The 20228-nt window shown below is 43.9% G+C and overlaps 1 protein-coding gene and 1 non-coding gene across 9 annotated transcripts in view; one reads left to right on the top strand and one right to left on the bottom strand.

Annotated features, from left to right (window-relative positions):
- Positions 1-2311: 2311 nt before the first annotated feature.
- Positions 2312-20228, bottom strand: part of C5H6orf89 (chromosome 5 C6orf89 homolog) — a 50011-nt gene continuing 32094 nt past the window's right edge. For 4 of the 8 annotated variants that reach the window (XM_063097748.1, XM_063097745.1, XM_063097752.1 and 1 more), the window contains 5 exons: positions 16081-16235; positions 15813-15952; positions 14331-14460; positions 10674-10797; positions 2312-7598 (listed from right to left, as the gene is read on the bottom strand). In XM_063097748.1, coding sequence (XP_062953818.1) covers positions 7504-7598; positions 10674-10797; positions 14331-14460; positions 15813-15952; positions 16081-16235 — 644 coding nt within the window. In that variant the 3' untranslated portion in view covers positions 2312-7503. The remainder of the gene's footprint in view (positions 7599-10673; positions 10798-14330; positions 14461-15812; positions 15953-16080; positions 16236-20228) is intronic. The other 4 variants (XR_010023656.1, XM_063097746.1, XM_063097747.1 and 1 more) reach the window with 4 other exon arrangements.
- Positions 15085-15156, top strand: TRNAV-GAC (transfer RNA valine (anticodon GAC)). Its single transcript has one exon. It is a non-coding gene; the product is annotated as a tRNA-Val (tRNA).

The following is a 20228-nucleotide window of genomic DNA, read 5'->3' as shown; positions in this document are numbered from 1 at the left end:
GTATGATACCGTAATGGTGGACAAGTTATTATACATGAGTCTATTAGAATGCACACTACCAAGAGTGAAGTGAACCTAACGTAAGCTATGGACTTTGGGTGATAACAATCTGTCATTGGAGGTTCATCAATTGTAACACATGTACCACTCTGGTGCAAGATAGTGGGCAGGCTGTGCCTGTGTGTGGGCACAGGGGGCGTTTGAGAACTCACTGTACTTTCCACTCAATTTTGCTGTAAGCCTAAAATTGCTCTAAAAAATAAAATTTATTAAAACAAACAAAACCCACCCAAAACAAAAACTCGCCTTGATGTTTCTAGGAATTACGATCCTCCAGTAGATGTGGGCATGGTAGGTGAGGAGGGAATGCAAAGGTGAGTGGAATGAGGCTGGAGGGACGGCTGGTACTGCTTCTCCTGTGAGCTGTGGGGAGCCACTGAGGAGCACGCAAGTGAGGTGACCAGACTTGTGCTTTAGAAAGATCATCATGGCAGCTGCATGGATGGCAAATTGGGATGGCGGGACATGCATAAACAAATTAGGCAATTACTGGCAGAATCTGAGTAAAAACTGCAAGGTTCTAAACTGAGACAGTGGCAGTGGGGCGGGATATACAGTAAGGGGTCACAACTCTCCAGAGCTCAGTCCTGCTCGGACCTCCTAGGCCACCACCAGTCATTTTGGACATGGTGAGTTAGAGGTGCTTTAGAGAGCTGGTGGAGGTGGCCTCCCAACACTGGGAATACAGGGCGGGCACTCAGGTGAGAGTTGCAGGCACACCGACTGGAGGTGATCTGTCCATGGTGGAGGGTGAAGCACAGAGTGGAGAACTCCCAGGGAGAGTGTGTGGAGAGAGAACAGAGGAGCCAAGGGCAGAACTGTAGGGGAAACCAGTGTTTCAGAGACAGGCAGAAGAAGATCCTACAGAGACTGAGTGGAAAGAAGAGGATCAGGAAGGGAAGCCATTGGAGGAAGGGATTTTTCCACAAGTCAGGGTCAAATGCTATAAAGGTCAAGAAAGAAGAGGCCTGAAGAAAGACTACTTTGTCACCTTTTAGCATGGAATCAAGCCCTGACCCTTTTTTTGGTTTGTTTTGGTTGAAGCACAATTTTCAGGCAGTTAAATGAAGAGAACTATGAAGTGGAATGATTTTTCAAGAACATATATTAGGAATGGAACAAACAAGAATGTACATTTTATAAAAAATATTTTAAAAATTAACTCTAGACTTCTCAACTTATAATCCAAATAACCCTTTAATAGGGTGTGACTTCCCATCAATAAGAGAACAGTTGAATAAATGATGGCATATCCACACCATGGAATATTAACCATTAAAAAGAATGGATTAGAGCTGTGCCAGCTGACCTGAATTCTGTGAGGTATTAAGAAAAGCAAGAGAAAAGTGCCTGTCACATGATCCCATTTTTGGTAAAGCAATGACAAAAACCTTATTCATGATTATAATTAGAGAGCATGGAGGAAATTATGGAAAGATACATGGCAGAGTATGGCTTAGTATATATACATTTACCTGATCAGGGAAAGTGGAGGGGTCACGAGGGGAAGAGGAGAAGGGTGCAGCAAGTAATAAAGGAAAATAAATCAGGACACTAAACAGTACATAAGAAATTGTCCTATCTATGCATTTATATACAACTGTGTGTAAATAAAAAATTACAAAAATATAAATATGAACACACAAAAGTGACTTAACTCAAATCCACATTAAGTTTATTGAGTGTTGAGTGGCTAATTACCTGGTGTCAGCTGGGGTGAGCCAGCAAAGGGGCCTGGGTTCCCCTACATGTGCCTGGCTGTCCTCCTGTGAGCACTAAGGAGGCCTGTGGGTGAGGCGCCATGTGAGGGCATCTGGGTCATGTGTAGCTGGCTGGTGAGAAGGAAAAAGGCATCCAGCATTTCATTTGAATTCTGGGCAAAGAGCATGGACAGGGGAGGATTTTAACATGAGGTTTGAGAATTCAGATCAGAAGGCATTGTGGGCAAAGAGTTGGAATGAGGATAAAGAGGCTGTGTATGCACGCACATACAATGCTGGGTGAGAATGTTAGAGAAGGCCACAGTCAGGCAGGGACAGGTGACCCTGGTGAGGCCCACAGAAGAGCCCCACAGGCCTGCTCACAAGCAGACTGTGGCTAGAAATCTCCTGGAGAGAAGACAAAACAAGAGAAAACTGGAAATTAAAGAATGACACCAGAATAGGAAAGTTCTTATCAACCAATATACACACTTTTAATTGCAAAAAGTAGAAACTTTCATTACACAAAACTTTAATTTACATACATTTTTTACATGGTGGGAGTCTTTACAATTTGCAGTATATTAAGTCACTGTCAACATTCTGCACTTGAACACGTTAATGGCTCAGACCATTTGGAGCACCTGCAGCTAGGACAAGTGTCTGCCTCCCTCTGCTCACTGGGACCAGCACACCCTCATTCCCTGAAGATGGACTGAGGCTGTCCCTGGCTCCTATCCCTGATGATGGCAGGGGAGAGGGTGCACACTGAATCTCTGGCTTGCCTGTGCCTCTCCAGTCTTCTCCTCCTCCATCCTGGGCATCTCTTACTGACCTTTCCATAGGAGGGAGGGAGAAAGGCAGGAGGAAAAGACCACAGCCAGCATTTTTCTGAGGGTGAAACTGGAAAAAAATGTGGAGGGAAAGTTGATTTTCTGGGAACGCCATGTGTCTGTCGGTTCCTGTCATCAATTCTCCTGGGTAAGTGAGAGTTTGGTTAGTGAAAGGGTCTAAAGTGCTCTGAGGGGCTGCAGTTGGAAGGACGGGACGCTGCCAAGCTGTGAGTACAGGTGGCTGCACAGGATGATTCCCCTGCCCCACCCAGCTGCTGTAATGAGGTAAATGAAGCCTGGCACAGAGCAGGCGTCCCAACTCCCATTTTCTGTTTGAAACTCAAAATTCAGCTGGGTTTCCTTTTCTGCACAGGTGCTTGCAGCCGTGGCTCATTCTTGGATTGATGGCTGTGGTCTGACTGACAGACACGCTAGGAGGTGGAACGGTCTCTGGTCCAGCCCTACCATGTCTCCACAGTTGCAGGCCTCCACTTACAGTTGTGTAACATTCCTTCTCTCCACTAGCCTGGAAACATCTGGACATCACGCAGTCTCCAGAGAGAGGACAATGACAGATGTATTTAACTCTAATGCTTAAATTATGCAGGGCAGGGAAACTAGACACTGAGGGACCTGGACCACAGACAAGCTGGCTGGAGGGCTTCTGAGCAAGGCCAGCACTTGAAGTCACACTGCGCCCAGGGCGGGCAGCCCTGGAAGCAAAGCACAAGAGGGAGAGCACCTGCCTGTCTCCCTGACATGCTTTTGTGGAAGCAGCTGTTGGGTGTCTGGAGGCTGGGGGTGAGGAGCCCAGGGACACACATGCTGATGCTGACATGGCACATTCTGAGCTTCCTATTTTTCATTTGTTATAGGGCTGTCTCCATAACTTCACTTTCCTAGCTCCAGGCCCTGACATGCATCAGCTCTGCACACATCCACAGATCTGAACATGGAGAGAATTTCAACCTAAAATACTGCTTACAGCATATCTGACACTCCCTTCCTTCAACAAATTTTAGTGGGTGACGGGTCACCAATGAAAGGTAATGAATGTGGAACCTATGTACTCAGGAGAGCTTTTCCTCCATTGCTAGGAGAGCTCAAAAGCCTAAAAGACCCCTCTGCTTAATAATTCTCAAACGGTAGACAAAATCGTCTCTCCATGCAACCAGACATGCAGCTTTCCCTCCTTCCCCATACCCTGGCCTTCTCCTGCTGGACAAGGAGAAAATGAGAAGCGACTGGGTAATGAGCAAACTCATTTCAGAACAAATTAAAATGATTGAGGCCATCACCTGCAGCTAAGAAAGTTGAGATTTTATTTTAAAAATACTGTTCCCATACTGAGACCTATGCTGAACTTTGGAAGGGAACAAAAAACGGAGAACTGAAAAACAAGTGATGTAAACTCCAAGGGGACCCACAACTGGAATTGGGCAGAGTCCCTCCTCTAGTCACACATCTGGAAACGTGGTGATAGGAAAATGGCTAGACACAGCTGTCTTCCAGCTACACTCACCCTTACAAAGAGTTTTCAAATGGAGAGGGGAAAAGTGAAAGGATTTTTATAAAAGTCATATGGTTAGAGTGTTTCTGCCTCCATTTTTGTCCAAAAGTTTTGAAAACAAACCCTGCAGAGTTCCTGGCTTGCTGAGCCTTGTCCCTAGGTTCTCCCATCCCGGTGGGGGCATTCCTGAGCAGATGAAATGCACAGCACTCCTCTTGGGCACCATACTGTTATGTAGCAGAAAAATAATGTGCTATGGAACCAACTACCTATCTACCTACCTACCAGCAGTTCCCTGTTCTAAGCCTTAGTTTCTTTACTTGTAAAATGAGGAATCTAACTCCTACTTTACAGGATTGGGTGAAGATTAAAGGAGATCATGTATATTGAAGCACTTTGTAAGTTGGAATGGACTGGACAGATGTTATTATTCCTTTCTCTCAGAAAATGGGCCCAAATCTGCCATTTTGTAGACTGTTTTGTATTTTACCAAATAAGAGGATACTTGTTTTTATGAACCACTATTATTTTACTCCCTCCATTCTCTAAAACAATCGTGAGTTGGGTGATGATAAGCTCTATCTCTGTTCATAACCCAGAAAATGTATGATATCTACTCGATACCTGACTGCTGGAGAGCTCAGGACATTTGGACATAACTGCTTCAAACTGGCACCAAAGAAGCCTGTCTCTCCTGGGAGCTGACTTCTGGGGATAATGCATCTCTATGGCATGAATCTACAAGAAAGTGAACCTAACCCACATATGGAAGTCATTGCCACGTCACCTCTTAGTAAATACTCAATAAACTTGTGAACAAGTCCTTCTTTATAGAGCCGTGTGGTTTTGTTCTTATTGTGGTGGTAGGGTTGGGAAGCTGGTTAGGTGGTCCTACCATGCCCCCCCAACCCTGTCTCCTTGTCTTGATGACCCTCTTCCCCACACCGGGTCATGCAGATGGACTTCTGCTACTTTCATCTAGAGGTTGAGAGCTAGATGGGTAGGGGAAATCTTGTGGTACCCTATACAAAGCCTCAGATAACTAGAAAGGGACTGGCTGGCAATTCCCAGTCATTCCTATAGGACTGGTCAGTAGTAGATTCTGTTGACCAGGATTACCTTGAGAAGAAGGTGAATTACTACTATGCATCCAGTAATTAAGAGCTGAAAACCCTCTTTGAAAAACTTCTCCCTTAACACAAGTCTAAATTCAAGTCTGAATTGAATAGATGTTAAGTAAAGTAAGGAGTATGTGCACAAGTCTCTACTTAGCCTCTGCTAAACCATTCTTTGTAGAACTACAGAACAACTCAGGGGCTTAGAAGACTTCCCAGGGGATATCTCAGAACACCAACATAAGCAAGGGCTTCTTAGTTTTCAAAGGTTTGAGCTGAAGTGGGTATTTTAGGACATTTAAGGTGTGAAGGGCAGAAGTGACATGGGGAAGGAACACAAGATAACACACAGAAATAAAACAAAGATCTCAATCATCAAAACAGTTTTTTTGTAACCAAGGAACCCTCTCTTCTGTTAACTCAAAGGATCTAATTTAAGAAAACTCTGAGGCCTCTAAAGAACTTGTTTAAATACAATCCTTCCCCATATGCGGCAGGGTAAGGACACTGCAGAAGGTTCTAAAAGTTTGCACAAAGCTGGCCCTTAGATGATCCCTCTGATTTAAAATCTCTTAAACCATAATTCCTTAGCAGCATGACTTTTATATGTACAAAAAGCTTTGTTTTTCTTGTATTAATCCACACAAGGGGTTGATTCTTTTAAGGAAAAATTCCCTCAAGGACCATTCATCCTAGTTTTTCATTGAAGTCCATGGTGGAGGCTCCGAGAATTTCCACCCTGAGTTCTGTGAACTCCGCTTGTCCTTTAGAAGCCCACAAACAAGCCATTCAAGCACTTGATGATCCCCGCTGCTGTTCATGAGATGCATAGAGAAACAGGGCCTAGGAGATGGGGTGCAGGGCTCCTCCAGGGATGAGGAGGACCCCAGTAAGAGTCACAGCCATCTTCCCTCACCATTGTCTGCCTCTGGTCCATAACTTTGACACAGACACCTACTGTATCCATTTGATTTCTGCAATTCAGAACCAGAAGCCACAGTGTGGTTAGTTTTCTCTTCAACTTGGCGATGGCATGGCCACTGGCCAGGTGTCTAAGAAGTGTCAATAAAGGAATAATAAAGGGAAAAATGGACAAGAAAAGAGTGTCCTTATTTACACCATTTGACTAATATATACCAAAAGCACTTAGGGGAAAACAATGAGCATAGTGAATCACCCAATCAGAAGAACATGGCTTTATATTACAAAACATAAAAATACCTCACCTTGTTTCCCAGTACAAAGAGAGAAATCATTTTAAGACAGAGGATCACATAGTCAGTTGCACGCCCAGCTGGCAAACACTTTGGGTCTGGAGTTCCTTTCCCAACCACAGTACAACACCACTTTGACACATCTGTAAAACATCTTTTCCGGAGAAAGTCAGGCCCTTAAGATCAAACCCAGGGAGGCACCCTCTCCCCAGGCCAGCAACTCAAATTCATTCCCCTCTGAGGACACTTGGTAAAGGCAATACAGACAACAGGAACAGTGCTGCTTCAGCAGTAAAGAGCTTCGGCCCAGCCAAAGGAGGTTCTGAGAGATCATCCAGACAGGCAAGGGAGAAGGCGAGGGTGTGGGTGGGGTGCATGAGAACCTGATACAATGGAGAAAAGTATCGCCTCAGGAGTTACCATTTCAAATTATAACCAGACTCCAGCCTGGCATATCTGAGACTCCAAGAGCCATGAACACTGGCAAAGAAGTATACTTCTTGAGTAAAATTCAAGGTTATTTGATCTTATTTCACTGGTTCTAGATTCCAATCTGCTTGGGAAACTACAATGATTTCTTTAATCAGCATATCTTTCCAAAAAAGTATAGGGTGACATGGCTAGGAAGACAGGGGATGAGCAGACCCATTGGATAAAAGATGGCTCTGACATCAGGACATGCTGGCCACCCTCTCTGCTGCCAGGAGTCAGCAGAGGGGACCATGCCCATGCAAGTGAAAGAAGGCACCACCCCTATTTCCTGCCTGAAGGACAGCCTCAAGGCCACAGTGTCCAAAGGCCTGGAAAAGCCCAGTCTCTCACAAATGGGTGCTGGCGAAGTCCTGACCAAGTAGCTGGGATAGAATTCTTCCTGAGCCATCTGCGAAAAGAACCAGGAGGGTGAGACCCTGGCCACTGCCTCCAGCACATAGCTAGCTAACATACACATGCAAAAGTCAGGTAACCAAGTAAGCAACCCCTGGAAAGCAGTTTCATCGTTTTTGTTTTTATTTCCCCCCTTTCAACCTGGTTTTCAGCTCTCAAAGCTTCTCCTGTATATAGTTCTGTTTCCTATAGTTCTGAGAGAGTGGTTCCATCGCAGATGACTAAAGGCTGAACGCCTCTGGCTATAATGTAGACCTTCCAGTGGGTTGCACCAGCATAGCCTTGAAGGGAAACAGCAACAGGAAAGCACATGAATGTTAGGGACTGGGCACACCTGTGGGCAAGTTCAAGGCAGGTCTGCCAGCGCTGGCCCTCAGGGTGTACCACAAAGACCAATCTTGATCTAAAGGTCTTTTAGTTCTTCCTAGCAGAACTGCCCTCTTTGTAACCTGACATCCAACAGGGGCCACTTTGAAACAAAACGTTTTATCACCACACCTCACCTGGGCAACTATGAATCACAATTCAGCAGGTTTACAAGGGCAGGACTTAGATGAGGCTGGTGTTGGGCATCAATTCTGACTGGTCTCAGCTTTTTCAGCAAAAAGATAGAAGACAGATCATCGTTTCTCCTGAGGGAGAGCAGGATCTACTATCCAATTTTCCTGAGGTTATCTATAATATAGTTTCACTACAGAATGTCCAGATTAACCTAAACTAGCATTTCCTAAATTGAGTTCTGCAAATAATAGTGCTCTATAAGATATTCCAAGGAAAATAAGTTCCACTGCCAAGTAAGTTTAAGAGACACTAGATTCCTCCAAAGCTTTTCAGAGTCTTTGGTACACTAATGCGTACTATGGAGGGACAAGACAGGTATTTCCCAAAGTCGACTGATTCAAGAGCCCTATTTGCCAAGGGCCTTTCCAAGGGGCTCCTGTTCCCACCCCTGGGGTCGTGAGTGACTTGAAGAATCATTAGGAAACCCTGAACTATATCATTTGAGTAGTCTAGGAAGGTAAACTTTAACACTTCAATAATCTCCTGATGATGCAGAATGTCATTGTGCCTATAGTTAACAATACTGTTTTGTAAACTTCAAAATTTGTTAACAGGGTAGATCTCATGTTAAGTATTTTTACCACAATAAAATAAAATTTAAAAACAAACAAAAAGTCTGTTGATGAAAAATCTCGATATGATGGACCCTACCATCTTTAAACTGAGAGCACTGAACAGAATTTAACCTCTACTTGGTGACTCAGAGAAGGTCACAATGAGCAGTGACTGTCCTGTACAGTGGCTGCAGATAGTATGCCTGACCTCTATATCATTCCTGAGAACGCCTCTAATCAAAAGTTTTCTGGTGATCTGTAAACGCTTTCCCCTCCATCTCCACAGGACAAGGCATATTTTGTCAAAAATCACAGAACTTGCTTGTGTCATCCTTCTTCTGCCTTTTTTTTTTTTTTTTGGCAGCAGCCAGCCAGTACGGGAATCCGAACTCTTGACCTTGGTGTTTACAACACCATGCTCTAACCAGCCAGCCCACTTGTGCCATTCTTAAGGGTCCCTAAGGTACTGGAATCTGTCCTACTAACACTGAATTATTCTCCACTGTCAGGGTCTGTCTTCCTGTCCTCATTTTTAACTGAGGCAGCTGCAGCCATCGTTTCTATTTCTGCCACTGCTTCTCCCACCCTCCCTACCCCCACTTTTCTCCCAGACCTGCTCTCCTCTTCCTCTTCTCTTCATTCTCCCACCCCTTCTCTGTGTTCCTGTCATGTGGCTGGCCTTTTATAGACATTGCCCACCACCAGGCTCCTTTCCTTCTGGTCAGCAAACCTGCCAGTCACAGCACTCCAGGTATCATGCTCTGGATTTTAGGCTATTCTGGACTACCTGCACCAGCATTTGATGCTCAGAGATTCCTTGACTGACACTTTCAGACACCTATTTTATTCTTTTTCCCTAAAATCTATCATTGGCATTCTAGATGCTGGCAGGAGCCAGAAATCCAGGATTTGAATAAATAAGGTGTTTCTGTACTTGACTAAACTGTTAGGCGTTTGTAGAACAGAAGACAGGAACTTGCACAAGCACAATACTTCACACCCGAACATACCATACAGATTTTGCAATAATCATTCTTCAAGGGACACTCCACTACAGGAAAATAGGTTCAGAACAATTTCTAAACAAGAATCCTCTTTTTTTGTAGGGGCTTCCTAAGGGCCAGGCCAGATGTGCTCCATTAATAGTTAATACTTAATTTGTCATTATTTTTATTCTTCATTTCTAAATTGAAATAAAAGTTATGTAACTTGGATTAAAGCTTGGCATAGTTTGCAATCCACTCCTTATCCCAAGTGAGGTGAGAGGTTTCTGGGGACTCAGGACTCTTCCAAACATGTAAAATAAAAGAAATCCATTGGAAAACCAGTCTGAGCACTGCCAGGCACTCCAGGCTTCACCCAGGTCTTGGTAGCAGGAAAAACAAGGAGGTCAATGGTGACACTTGCTGATTTACTTGCTTCTGCCAAGAAAACTCTGCTGTCAAACTGATTGCTAGTGACAGCATTTGATTCAAACCTGTTTCTTTGGAACAGATTTTGAGGCTATAAGGCACAGGACAAGTCATAGTTGGGAAAACATGCTGATAGAGTCAAGGGTAAGTCAGCAATGTAAGGCTGTGACTTGGCTGTAGGACCCACACACAGAAGGAAACATTTTCTTGTATGACCATTACAAACTGCTTTGTATTGTTTTATTTGCAAAATGGGTATATAAGGGGTTTCCTCTAATCTTGAATTGTCCCTCCCCTGGCTTGACTGTGTGCAAGCAGACACTCAAAATTTGACGCTTTGCCTGACTGACAATGGGGCTTTAGGATAGTCGCCTCTCCTCTTTGGGTCTCAACCTCCCCATCTGTAAAATGAGGGATTGGTCTAAATCTTTTCCAGAATATTTTCAAACTTGAAGTTGCTATGACCAACAGACACATGCATTCTAAATGGTGTATATACAAGACATTTCTCTCTGCTACAGTTTCTCATTGTTGTTCCATTTCCAAGCATAAATATTGACCCTCTTGATAAAAGAACACTATTTTTGACATTATTTAATAGAAACTTTGTGAAAGCAGTATTTGATTCTTAGACTATTTTTTGAGTTAAAAACTAAAAAATGGGCTGGCTGGTTAGTTGGTTAGAACACAGTGTTGTTAACACCAAGGTCAAGGGTTCAGATCCCCACATGGGCCAGCTGCCAAAAAAAATCAAACCAAACCAACCAACAACAAAAAAAACCCTAAAAAATTTCCGCAACTGAACCTGCCCTCTAGGGGCCCTACGTACCAATATCCCCTGGCTCTACTGGCATGGCCACAGACTGACAGTGTCTTCGGCACTGGAAGGGAGGGATGAGATGCAGCATGGCCTCACCACTGCCAATGGTAAACAGGTCATGCACCTTATGCATCTGGAGGAAAGAATAAAGGCAGGACAAAGAAGGAAAAGAAAACACAATCAAACCTGGAGGAATTAGGACACAAAAATCCTTAAACATATGCCTCTGAGTTTCCTAACAGCTTAAGCAAAGAGGAAATAACAAAATTCACAATTACAAGGGCCAGCCCGTGGCTCACTTGGGAGAGTGTGGTGCTGATAACACCAAGGCCACGGGTTTGGATCCCTATATAGGGATGGCTGGTTAGCTCACTTGGGAGAGCATGGTGCTGACAACACCAAGTCAAGGATTAAGATCCCCTTACTAGGGCCGACCCTGTGGCTCACTCGGGAGAGTGCAGCGCTGGGAGCGCAGTGGTGCTCCCGTCGCGGGTTTGGATCCTATATAGGGATGGCCGGTGCGCTCACTGGCTGAGCGTGGTGCAGGCGACACCAAGCCAAGGGTTACGATCCCCTTACCGGTCACAAAAAAAAAAAAAAAAAAAAAAGATCCCCTTATTGGTCATCTTTAAAAAAAAAAAAAAAAAATTCACAATTACATCCAAAAGACAAAAACAAACGAGTTTCTCCTGAGCATGGCATCTCCTGATACTGAGCCCAGGGTAGAATCTCTTCTAAGGTTTCTTCTGAAGAGACACTGTGTCATTTAGTGGGCAACATCCTCAACAATAGCCCTAAAGCAGATCCTGCCTGAGCTTCATAATTTGCAACTATTTCTAGCCACAGCTTCAAAGTAGGCCAAAGGTAAAATACCCAATCACAATTTAACAAAAGTGGTTCTAGCGGAAGCCAACACATGGTAGTCAAAGTACACAGTCTTCTAAGGATCTGGTTTGACCCAGACTTTTTAGATAAATAGATGGTCTGCATATCCTTTGAGCACTCTTCCATGGAATATTGTTTCTTACTACCAGGTTTCTTTTTTTTTTAAAAAAGATGACCGGTAAGGGGATCTTAACCCTTGACTTGGTGTTGTCAGCACCACGCTCTCCCAAGTGAGCCACGGGCGGGCCCAATTTTTTTTTTTTTTTGTGACCACTAAGGGGATCATAACCCTTGGCTTGGTGTCGCCCGCACCATGCTTAGCCAGTGAGCGCACTGGCCATCCCTATATAGGATCTGAACCTGTGGCTTCGGCGCTCAGCGCCGCTGCAGCTCCCAGCACCACACTCTCCCAAGTGAGCCACGGGGTCGGCCCAGGTTTCTGGTAAGAACTGCACAGCAGCAAGTTCAAGTTTACACTATCTTGTAGGACCCTGGTGAGTACATATGCCATGCTACTCATTATGAACTAATTACAGTAAGACTGGCCTCTGATTTTGGAAACTAAAGAGACAACCAACATATGCACCTGCACGGGTAACTACTGCACTTCTGAGGGCATAATACTGCCAGTAATAGGCATTAAATGGAACCTGCTGCTGAGTGCCAGGCAAGGAACTATGAACCCTGGGGATGGGGCTGGGACAGGGCAGGAATAAGGATAAAGGGACAGGTGCATCTTGCTTGGGCTTTTCTCCCTAGCTAGGGCCTTGCCTCCCCTTCCCTCCCCTACTCCTAGCTTCTGCCCTTCAGAGAAACCCCTTCTATGCTCATATAAAGCAGGGGTCAGAAGTCTGACTCCCTGGGCCATATCCTGGTTTTCTCTGCACCCCTTGGGGCCTCCAGGGCCTTGTCTTTTGGCCCTGTCTTCTCCTGTTTCCAACCCTGTTCCCTCTGCTGCTCCCATAGGCCCTGGGCATGATTCTGTTTCCATGGCAACACTACAGCCATTTCACCAGCTACTGTGGTGACAGAAAGGAGGCCTGGTGTCAAGCTGGCTTCAGTTGGCTGGTACTAACACCCACAGCACCTCTGACAACTGTAGTCTTGAAAACAATCCCAGAAGACCAAAAGCAAATAGATGAACCTCTCTTTCACAAAGGTGTGAGAGGGGGCGGGATCATGTTCCTCTACACCCAGGATGGAAAGAAACGGACAACAGAAGGGTGTGGGCCAGCCCGAGGCAACACTGTGGAGCAGGTAAAGTGGGCTTTGGAGCCACTCTCCTCTTCCCTGTGCCAATTAACAACCAGGTCTCTGCTTCTTATCTTCTCTCCCAAGGCTGCCTGTGGATACTGGATCCATAGGCACATGACTTTACCAGGGCCCAGGGCCCAGGGCCCAGGGATTAGGGATGTGGACAACAGGGTGGGGTAACAAGGCTGTAGAGAAAGGAGAGCTTGGGCCAGGGTAGGGAAACAGATGCTCTAAGAAACCAGACTCCAGGATTTTTGCCTATTTGAGCCACTCCCCTTCCAAAACATCCTCAAGAACCACAAGATGATTTTGATAAGTGTTTGAGTAACTTAGTATTTATTCCTTTGGCTAGGATCCTTGTGTTAAGCAGGCTGGTGAAATTAACTTCAGTATTTGAGTGGGAAAACCAAGATAAAAATAAAGGCCCCCGCCCAGAGTTATATCATAATTATGAAGATGAAATCATATGAGAGCCCTGAGTTCCAGCTGGGGACAGCAGGATAACTTTCTTGAAAATTGGAGGCAAGAGCCCAGCACCTCCACCCTGCTGCTGGCAGACAGAAGTTCTTACTTCTAGACAAAACGATTGTTTTCATAGGCCTTTAAATTCCATTAACACAATTCAGCAAATTTGGAGCCAAACAATATTATCAAGAGGTTGAAGCCACAACCCAGAGTTGGTGGGGGTGGGGTGGGGGTGGGTGGGTCACAGCTTGGAAAATTTAATTTTTTACAAAGGAAAATTCATCCTTTTAATTCTTCCAAACCAATCCAGGCTCAAAAAGCCTCCTCAGGAATGAGACTCAACAAAGGAGCAATTTAGAGAAAAGTAAACAGACACAAACACAGAACACCTTCTTCTGGTCCACTGGCCCCCAGAGAGATCAATTTAGGTTCTGAACACTAGGCCCAGGACCAAGGTAGGAAACAAATGGGGCAGAGTGGGCCTTTCCAACCCAACTGGGCTGCCTGCCTTCAGCATGTGACTATCAAATCCTCCCCAGACTCCCAAGCTTTTTGCCTTTCTAGTTCTTTACCTTAAGTCTCTTATTTGTTTATTTCTGGGGAAAAACAACCTGGGGGTGGGGGATGGGGGAGTCCTCCTATTAACTTGCTGTGTTCTTGGGCAAATCACTTAATCTCTTTGGGGCTCACTTTCCTTATCCACAAAATGAAGAAGCTGGACTATTCATTTACATACTATCCATTTATAGCTTGCCTTTATAATTTGAGGTGGGGAAGTAAGACTAACTGCACACTCAAGTCCCTTCAAATTGTAGGATTCTTCGTCCTTTAATATAGAAAAATAGCTTGCCCCAGGTGTTAAGGACAGGAAACTGATTTGGAAGGCAACTAGACTTTCTGGAAATATGCCTTCATAACAGGATAGGCCACTGCAGGTCTCCTGGCTAGCAACAGGTGGATGTTCCCTCAATTCACCCCCTAGGTCAATATGCGGGGATCTGACATCAGTTCAGGTCCCAGAAAAGGAAAATTCTAGATCCAAGTTCTCTTAAAATTTCCTACCTTACTCCCCACAACAGGTTCTGGGTGAAAAAGGAAGCACTTTTTTAAGGAGGCATCTTTTGGAAATGGCAGGTGGGTAAAAACAGGAAAAAGCTCACGTAAAATTTGTGATCTGTTCAGAGGTCTTCTCCTGTAAAAGTTTGAAACAAAAGTCATTATACTGGGCAAGCCAGCCTATCTCCATGACTAACAGAGAGCTGAGCAAGGGTGGGGAAACTGTGGGTGGTGGGTAAAGAAGGAAAAATATCAGCATAATATCTTAAGTACCAGGTCCATGAACAGCAGTCAAGCCAAATCAATGAATTATAACATGTACATGCACACGCATAAACTCTACAGCCATGATTTTTTCATGTGGGTGGAGTGTTTATAAAGTCCAGCTAAAACAACATATAGAGGAAGGAAAGAAACAATCTATTCATTCTATCTTGGAAAAGAGACTGAAGTAACAGCAGGCCAGGTGGGGGAAGGGAAGAAGAGAGAAAGAGGGAGGAGGAGGGGAAAAAGTGCATGACCCTTCTTCTGAGGCACAGTGGAAGGCAGTGGGAAGCTTGATCAGCTTGTTAAATTGGGCATTCTATCATGCAAATAAATGGCAAATTTTTTAAAAAGGTGGAAGCATTAAGAAATAATCCAACAAAAAGCCTGAAAAGGCAATTTTTAAATTCTCTTTTGAGGGTCGGCTAGTGGCTCACTCGGAAGAGTGTGGTGCTGATAACACCAAGGCCATGGGTTCAGATCCCTATATAGGGATGGCCGGTTAGCTCAATGGTTGAGCGTGGTGCTGACAACACCAAGCCAAGGGTTAAGATCCCCTTACCGGTCATCTTTTAATAAATAAATAAATTCTCTTTTGGAATGGTTCTAAGATGGAAAGTGGCTTTCCTTTTCTTGCTGGAGAGTAACATTAACCCCAAGGAATGGACCATGTCTTCTGTAGGATGCACAAAAAAAAAGCAAAGACAAACCTGGGTTTAAATCCTGGCTGGGTGACTTTGGGCAAGTTAATTAACCTCTCTGATATCCACTTTTCTGATCTAAAAAATGGCAATGATAATTCCTACTTCCCAGAGCTATTATGAGCATCACCAAAGAGCAAAAGACACTAAGGACCAAGGCACGCTGCCTGGCACAAACAAGTGCTAGGAAATACAGTTCTCTTCTCTTCTGCCCTCAGTGCTCAGGACCCATCTCACATGAATGTAAATGCTAAATACATATTTAGAAATAAATTAGGATTATGTTAGGTAATCTCGGTGTCCCTCCATAGTGGAGCCCCTCCTTTTGACACCCCTTTTCCATTCATCTCCTTTACCTCTCATCACTGGTTTACCAGTGAGCTCCTATCATTCGACATGAATATATTATGAAGTGTTTACCAGTGCTAGGCATGTGGTGGGGTCTCAGTGGTAGCTATTACTCTTTGGACATCTGGTCTGCCCCTTTCCTACACACAAGCTAAATGCTCCTTTCCACACTCACCATGGATAGGGGAATGGGAACCACCGTTCAGGAAAGCAGCGCCACCACTTGGTGAAAAACCCTTCAGTAAAGCCTTCTGTCACCTCAGGATACTGGCACAAAAAATGCTGAATCTCCTCAGACAACAGGGGCTGTCCCGTCTTGGCAAGGCAGAAAACAAAGAAAAACAAAACAACACAACACAGAGTTACTTATCAGAAAATTTGTAGAACTTGATCTAGCCTTTAATGGGTAATCAACCAATGAGAGAATTGGGCTTCTTGCTTACCTTAATCACTAGAGGATGGACTCTATCAAATTTCTTTGGGGCATCTTCCAGGAGAACTACCTTGAGGGGTAACTTCTGGGCACAGCCAGTGCAGTTGGCAGGGATGGCCTCTGACTCATTTTGCTCACAGTCGTTTGTCCACCAGGGGTCAAAGTCTGGGAGAGGAAAGGATATGGGAAAAGCAGTCAGAGGAAGAGCACAGCTGGTTAAATTCAGTAGCTCCAGCAATGAAAGTAGAAAAGAAAGATAATTTTTATTTTTTATTTATTTATTGTTTTAAAAGATGACCAGTAAGGAGATCTTAACCCTTGACTTGGTGTTGTCAGCACCACACTCTCCCAAGTGAGCCACGGGCCGGGCCTAAGAAAGATAATTTTTAAAAGCTAATAACGATAAGCACTGGTGACCTCTGAAAAGGTCCATATAAAATGAGTAGGCTCTGAGGAGGAAGTAGATGGCCCAGGGGACAAGGGTGGGAGGAATATGCCCTAAGGCATGCCTTCTTGCACACTCTGGGCATGTGCCTAGATTCTTGGTTCACAAGTATAAATGGGGGCCAGGAGCCTCTGGGAAGGAAGTGAAAAGAGTGCAGAAGAGAGAAAGGATAGAGTGGAGAGACAGGACTTTTCAGGGGCCATCTCTGGAGTAAAGTGAATTGCATCTGCCCAGCTCCGAAGGGGGTGGGACTAGTAACCACAGGTTGGTCAGAAATGGAAGAACCCCACTCAGACCCTGATGTGAGTGCTAGCCAGCTGGCTCCCCGACACCTTTGCCTGAGTTGGCTCCTTCTTTGAAGGGATCCTCTGTCTCTACACAGCCTTTCTCAGTTTCTCTCTTTACCTTCTCTCTGACACTATCCCATTTGTAATGTTATTGCATGATTCCTTTTTTACTTTCTGTTCCATTCCAGGTTTCATCTGTGTTCTCCGAGAGATGTTTGTTTTAAACTCTAATGTGAATCCAAAATGTTTCACAAGATGGTTCTGATTAAAACCCAGTAGAAACCAAATCAGGAGAGAATATAGAACAGAAGATGACAACCAAATGTGGCTGAAATGAAGTCAATTCTTTAATCAATAAACTCACTTGGAAACTAATTCTTTCTCAACCACAAAACATTTTCTGTAGTCACAGTAAGCACTTTATCTTGTTTTCTTTAAGGCAGTAGTGGTGGGGCCTAGGAAATCCTCATCAGGGAAAGACTGCGTTCACTCCCCGCCCATCTCTGGAGCATCCTCCAACTCTTCAGATGGCACCTGTGTTTCCTGGAGGCAGCTGCCACCTTCTCAGCCAGTCTCTGCCTGCAGGCAGATTATTAACCAGAAGATTACTGCTGCACCCCTCTCCTGGGAGGGGGTCTCTCCTCTCAAAGGGCTCATCATGAGTCTCCCGGGGCAGCTGAAAACCTTTTAGTGCCACCTGTTTCAATAGCACACTGGGGCTGCAAAGTTGCACATTTTATTTCTTCTGGAATATTTTCAAATGTTCCTTATTAGGATCAAATAGGACGAATTCTTGCCCAAACATAAGAACTCCAGGTAATGGACATACAATGAGGCATAATCATAACAACATGATGCAATTACACAGCATTTCAGTTTCTAAAGCACTTGGGAGGGATAGAGAAGAGGAAAGGAGGCGGATGTACTAAGTGCCAGGCCCTGTGCTAGTCATTTTCGCACACTGTGTCATTTAATTTTCACAATACAGCTACTGAGGAGGCATCACTACTCTCATTTTACAGATGAACAAACTGAAAGTTAGAAGTGATAGGAAGTTCCCAAGGTGCCAGAGGAATGGGAAAAGTACAGGGGATGCTGGGGGGGGGGGGGCATGAAAGATGGGAGAGAATAGTTGCTGCAGAGGAAGACTGTGATGAGGGCTTCCAGGGCTTGAAGCACATCTGACTCTACTGAGAGCAAAACCAGCAACCATCAGAGGCTTTTGAGCAGGAATTTCCTGATGTTCTAGGAAGATTATTTGGGGTTGTGATTAGGATGTCCTAGAAGAGAGAGGCTGGGAAGAGAAAGACGTGGTTATATTTTGGTTTTGCCCTTTTGCAGAGAGAGGGGGGTTGCACTGTGATAAGAAGTGATATATAATGAGAGTCTAAACTGAGGCAGTGGGCTTGGAAAGAAAGGGGTGGATTTCAGAAGCAGTGATGATGAAATCCATAGATCCAAGCAGCATTACTATCAGTGTTTGCATGTGGTAGCACTGCCCAAGAGCACCTCAACTTAGGGAGCACAAACACGGAAGACATCGGATATCCACAGACTTACTATGACATTTTTCTGAAGCAATGTGTTGTATTCCAACAGAATCAGTTAATCATGACAATTTTCTCAAGAGGTGAGAGCAAAGTGTCAGGAGAACCCTCTTCTAATTTGCACAAAAGTGCTTCACCAGCTAGTTGCAAGCAGCTCTGATCTTAACAGTAAGGAAAGATTATTTTAACTAACTTATTTAATTTTAATTTTATTCTGAGCTTTAGATATTGTTGGGATTTCCAGGTGGAGATGCCTTGAAAGCAGATGGAGGAAGAAGACCCAGTGACGGAAAATCAAGAAAGAAAAAGAAAGCAAGAATAGGACAGTATCTTGAAAACTAAGAAAAACCTGGGTGGTATTCCCCAAAAGTCTAAGAAACACAAGTGGAAATATGTTAGTGCTAAAAAGAGAATTAGATAAGGTGACAGAATACAAGATACAGATATCTAGATACATAAAAATCAATAGCTTTCTTACTCTACAAGCCATAATCAGTTAAAAACTGAAATGGAAAATAATCTCATTCATAAAAACTAGCATTAAACTTAACAAAGGCAAAACTATAAAATTTTACTGAAGGACATAAAATAAGGCCTTAATAAACAAAGAAATTTACGATACTATGACTCTGGATGGGAAGATGAAATATAAAGAGCTCAAGTCTCCCCAAACCATATATATAAATTTAATACAACTTGGACAGAATCACATCAGGGTTTTTTATTTTGGTAAAGGTACGGGTAGGGTGGAGCTGTGACAATTGTATTCTAAAGTTCGGCTAGAAGAGTAAATGTGTGGAATAGCCAACAGGCAATAATCCACACCTGGCCAAATTAAATATAGAAATATTTCAGGGCCAGAAGGCTTCCTGGGTAATACCAATGAGTTACAAACTAAGGTCACTGCTGAAAATCTATGGAACACACTCCCATCAGGCACAGGAAATTATAGAATATATTAAGAGCCTTATGTGAAAGACACTGGGCAAATGATGAGTCTGAGGACCCTCATAAGCATTTTTGACTGCTCATGGGCTACGAAAAGGCTCAAGGCTGTCTCATGCTGGGCATGAGGGCAGGGTGGAGGGAAAGCGCATTATTGTGCTTTATCTAGGTAGACAATATATTTTTAAAAAACAGCTTTACTGAGATAAAACTCACATCATAAAATATGCCCATTTAAAATGTATAATTCACTGAGTTTTAGTATATTTGTGGTTACACAACCATTACCACTACTTTAATTTTTTTTTTTTTTTTTTAAAGATGACCAGTAAGGAGATCTTAACCCTTGACTTGGTGTTGTCAGCACCACGCTCTCCCAGTGAGCTAACTGGCCATCCCTATATAGGGATGCGAACCTGTGGCCTTGGTGTTATTAGCACCACACTCTCCCGAGTGAGCCATGGGCCAGCCCTACCACTATTTAATTCTAAAACATTTTTATCACCCCAGAAAGAAACCTTGTACCCATTAGCAGTCACTCCCCATTCCAACCACTCTCTCCTCAGCTCTAAGCATCCACCAATCTATTTTTAGTCTCTGAGTTTGCCTGTTCTGATATTTCACATAAATGGAATCATACAATATATGACCTTTTGAGTCTGGCTTATTTCATTCAGCATGTTTTCAAGGATCATCCCTGTTGCAGCATGTATTAGTACTTCATTTTTTTTATTGCTTAGTAATATTCGATTGTATGAATATATCACTTTTGTAAACATTCATCAGTTGATGAAAATTTGGGTTGTTTCTTCTTTGGGGCTATTATGAATCATCCTATAAACATCTGTGTATAAGTTTTTTGTGGATGCATGTTTTCAGGTCTCTTAAGCACATATCTAGGAGAGGAATTACTGGGTCATACGGTAACTCTATG

This window comes from Cynocephalus volans, chromosome 5, assembly GCF_027409185.1.
Source record: "Cynocephalus volans isolate mCynVol1 chromosome 5, mCynVol1.pri, whole genome shotgun sequence".
NCBI classification, from domain to species: Eukaryota; Metazoa; Chordata; class Mammalia; order Dermoptera; family Cynocephalidae; genus Cynocephalus; species Cynocephalus volans.
Note: the sequence above shows the minus strand (reverse complement) of the source record. Positions and strands in the feature narration are given on the sequence as shown.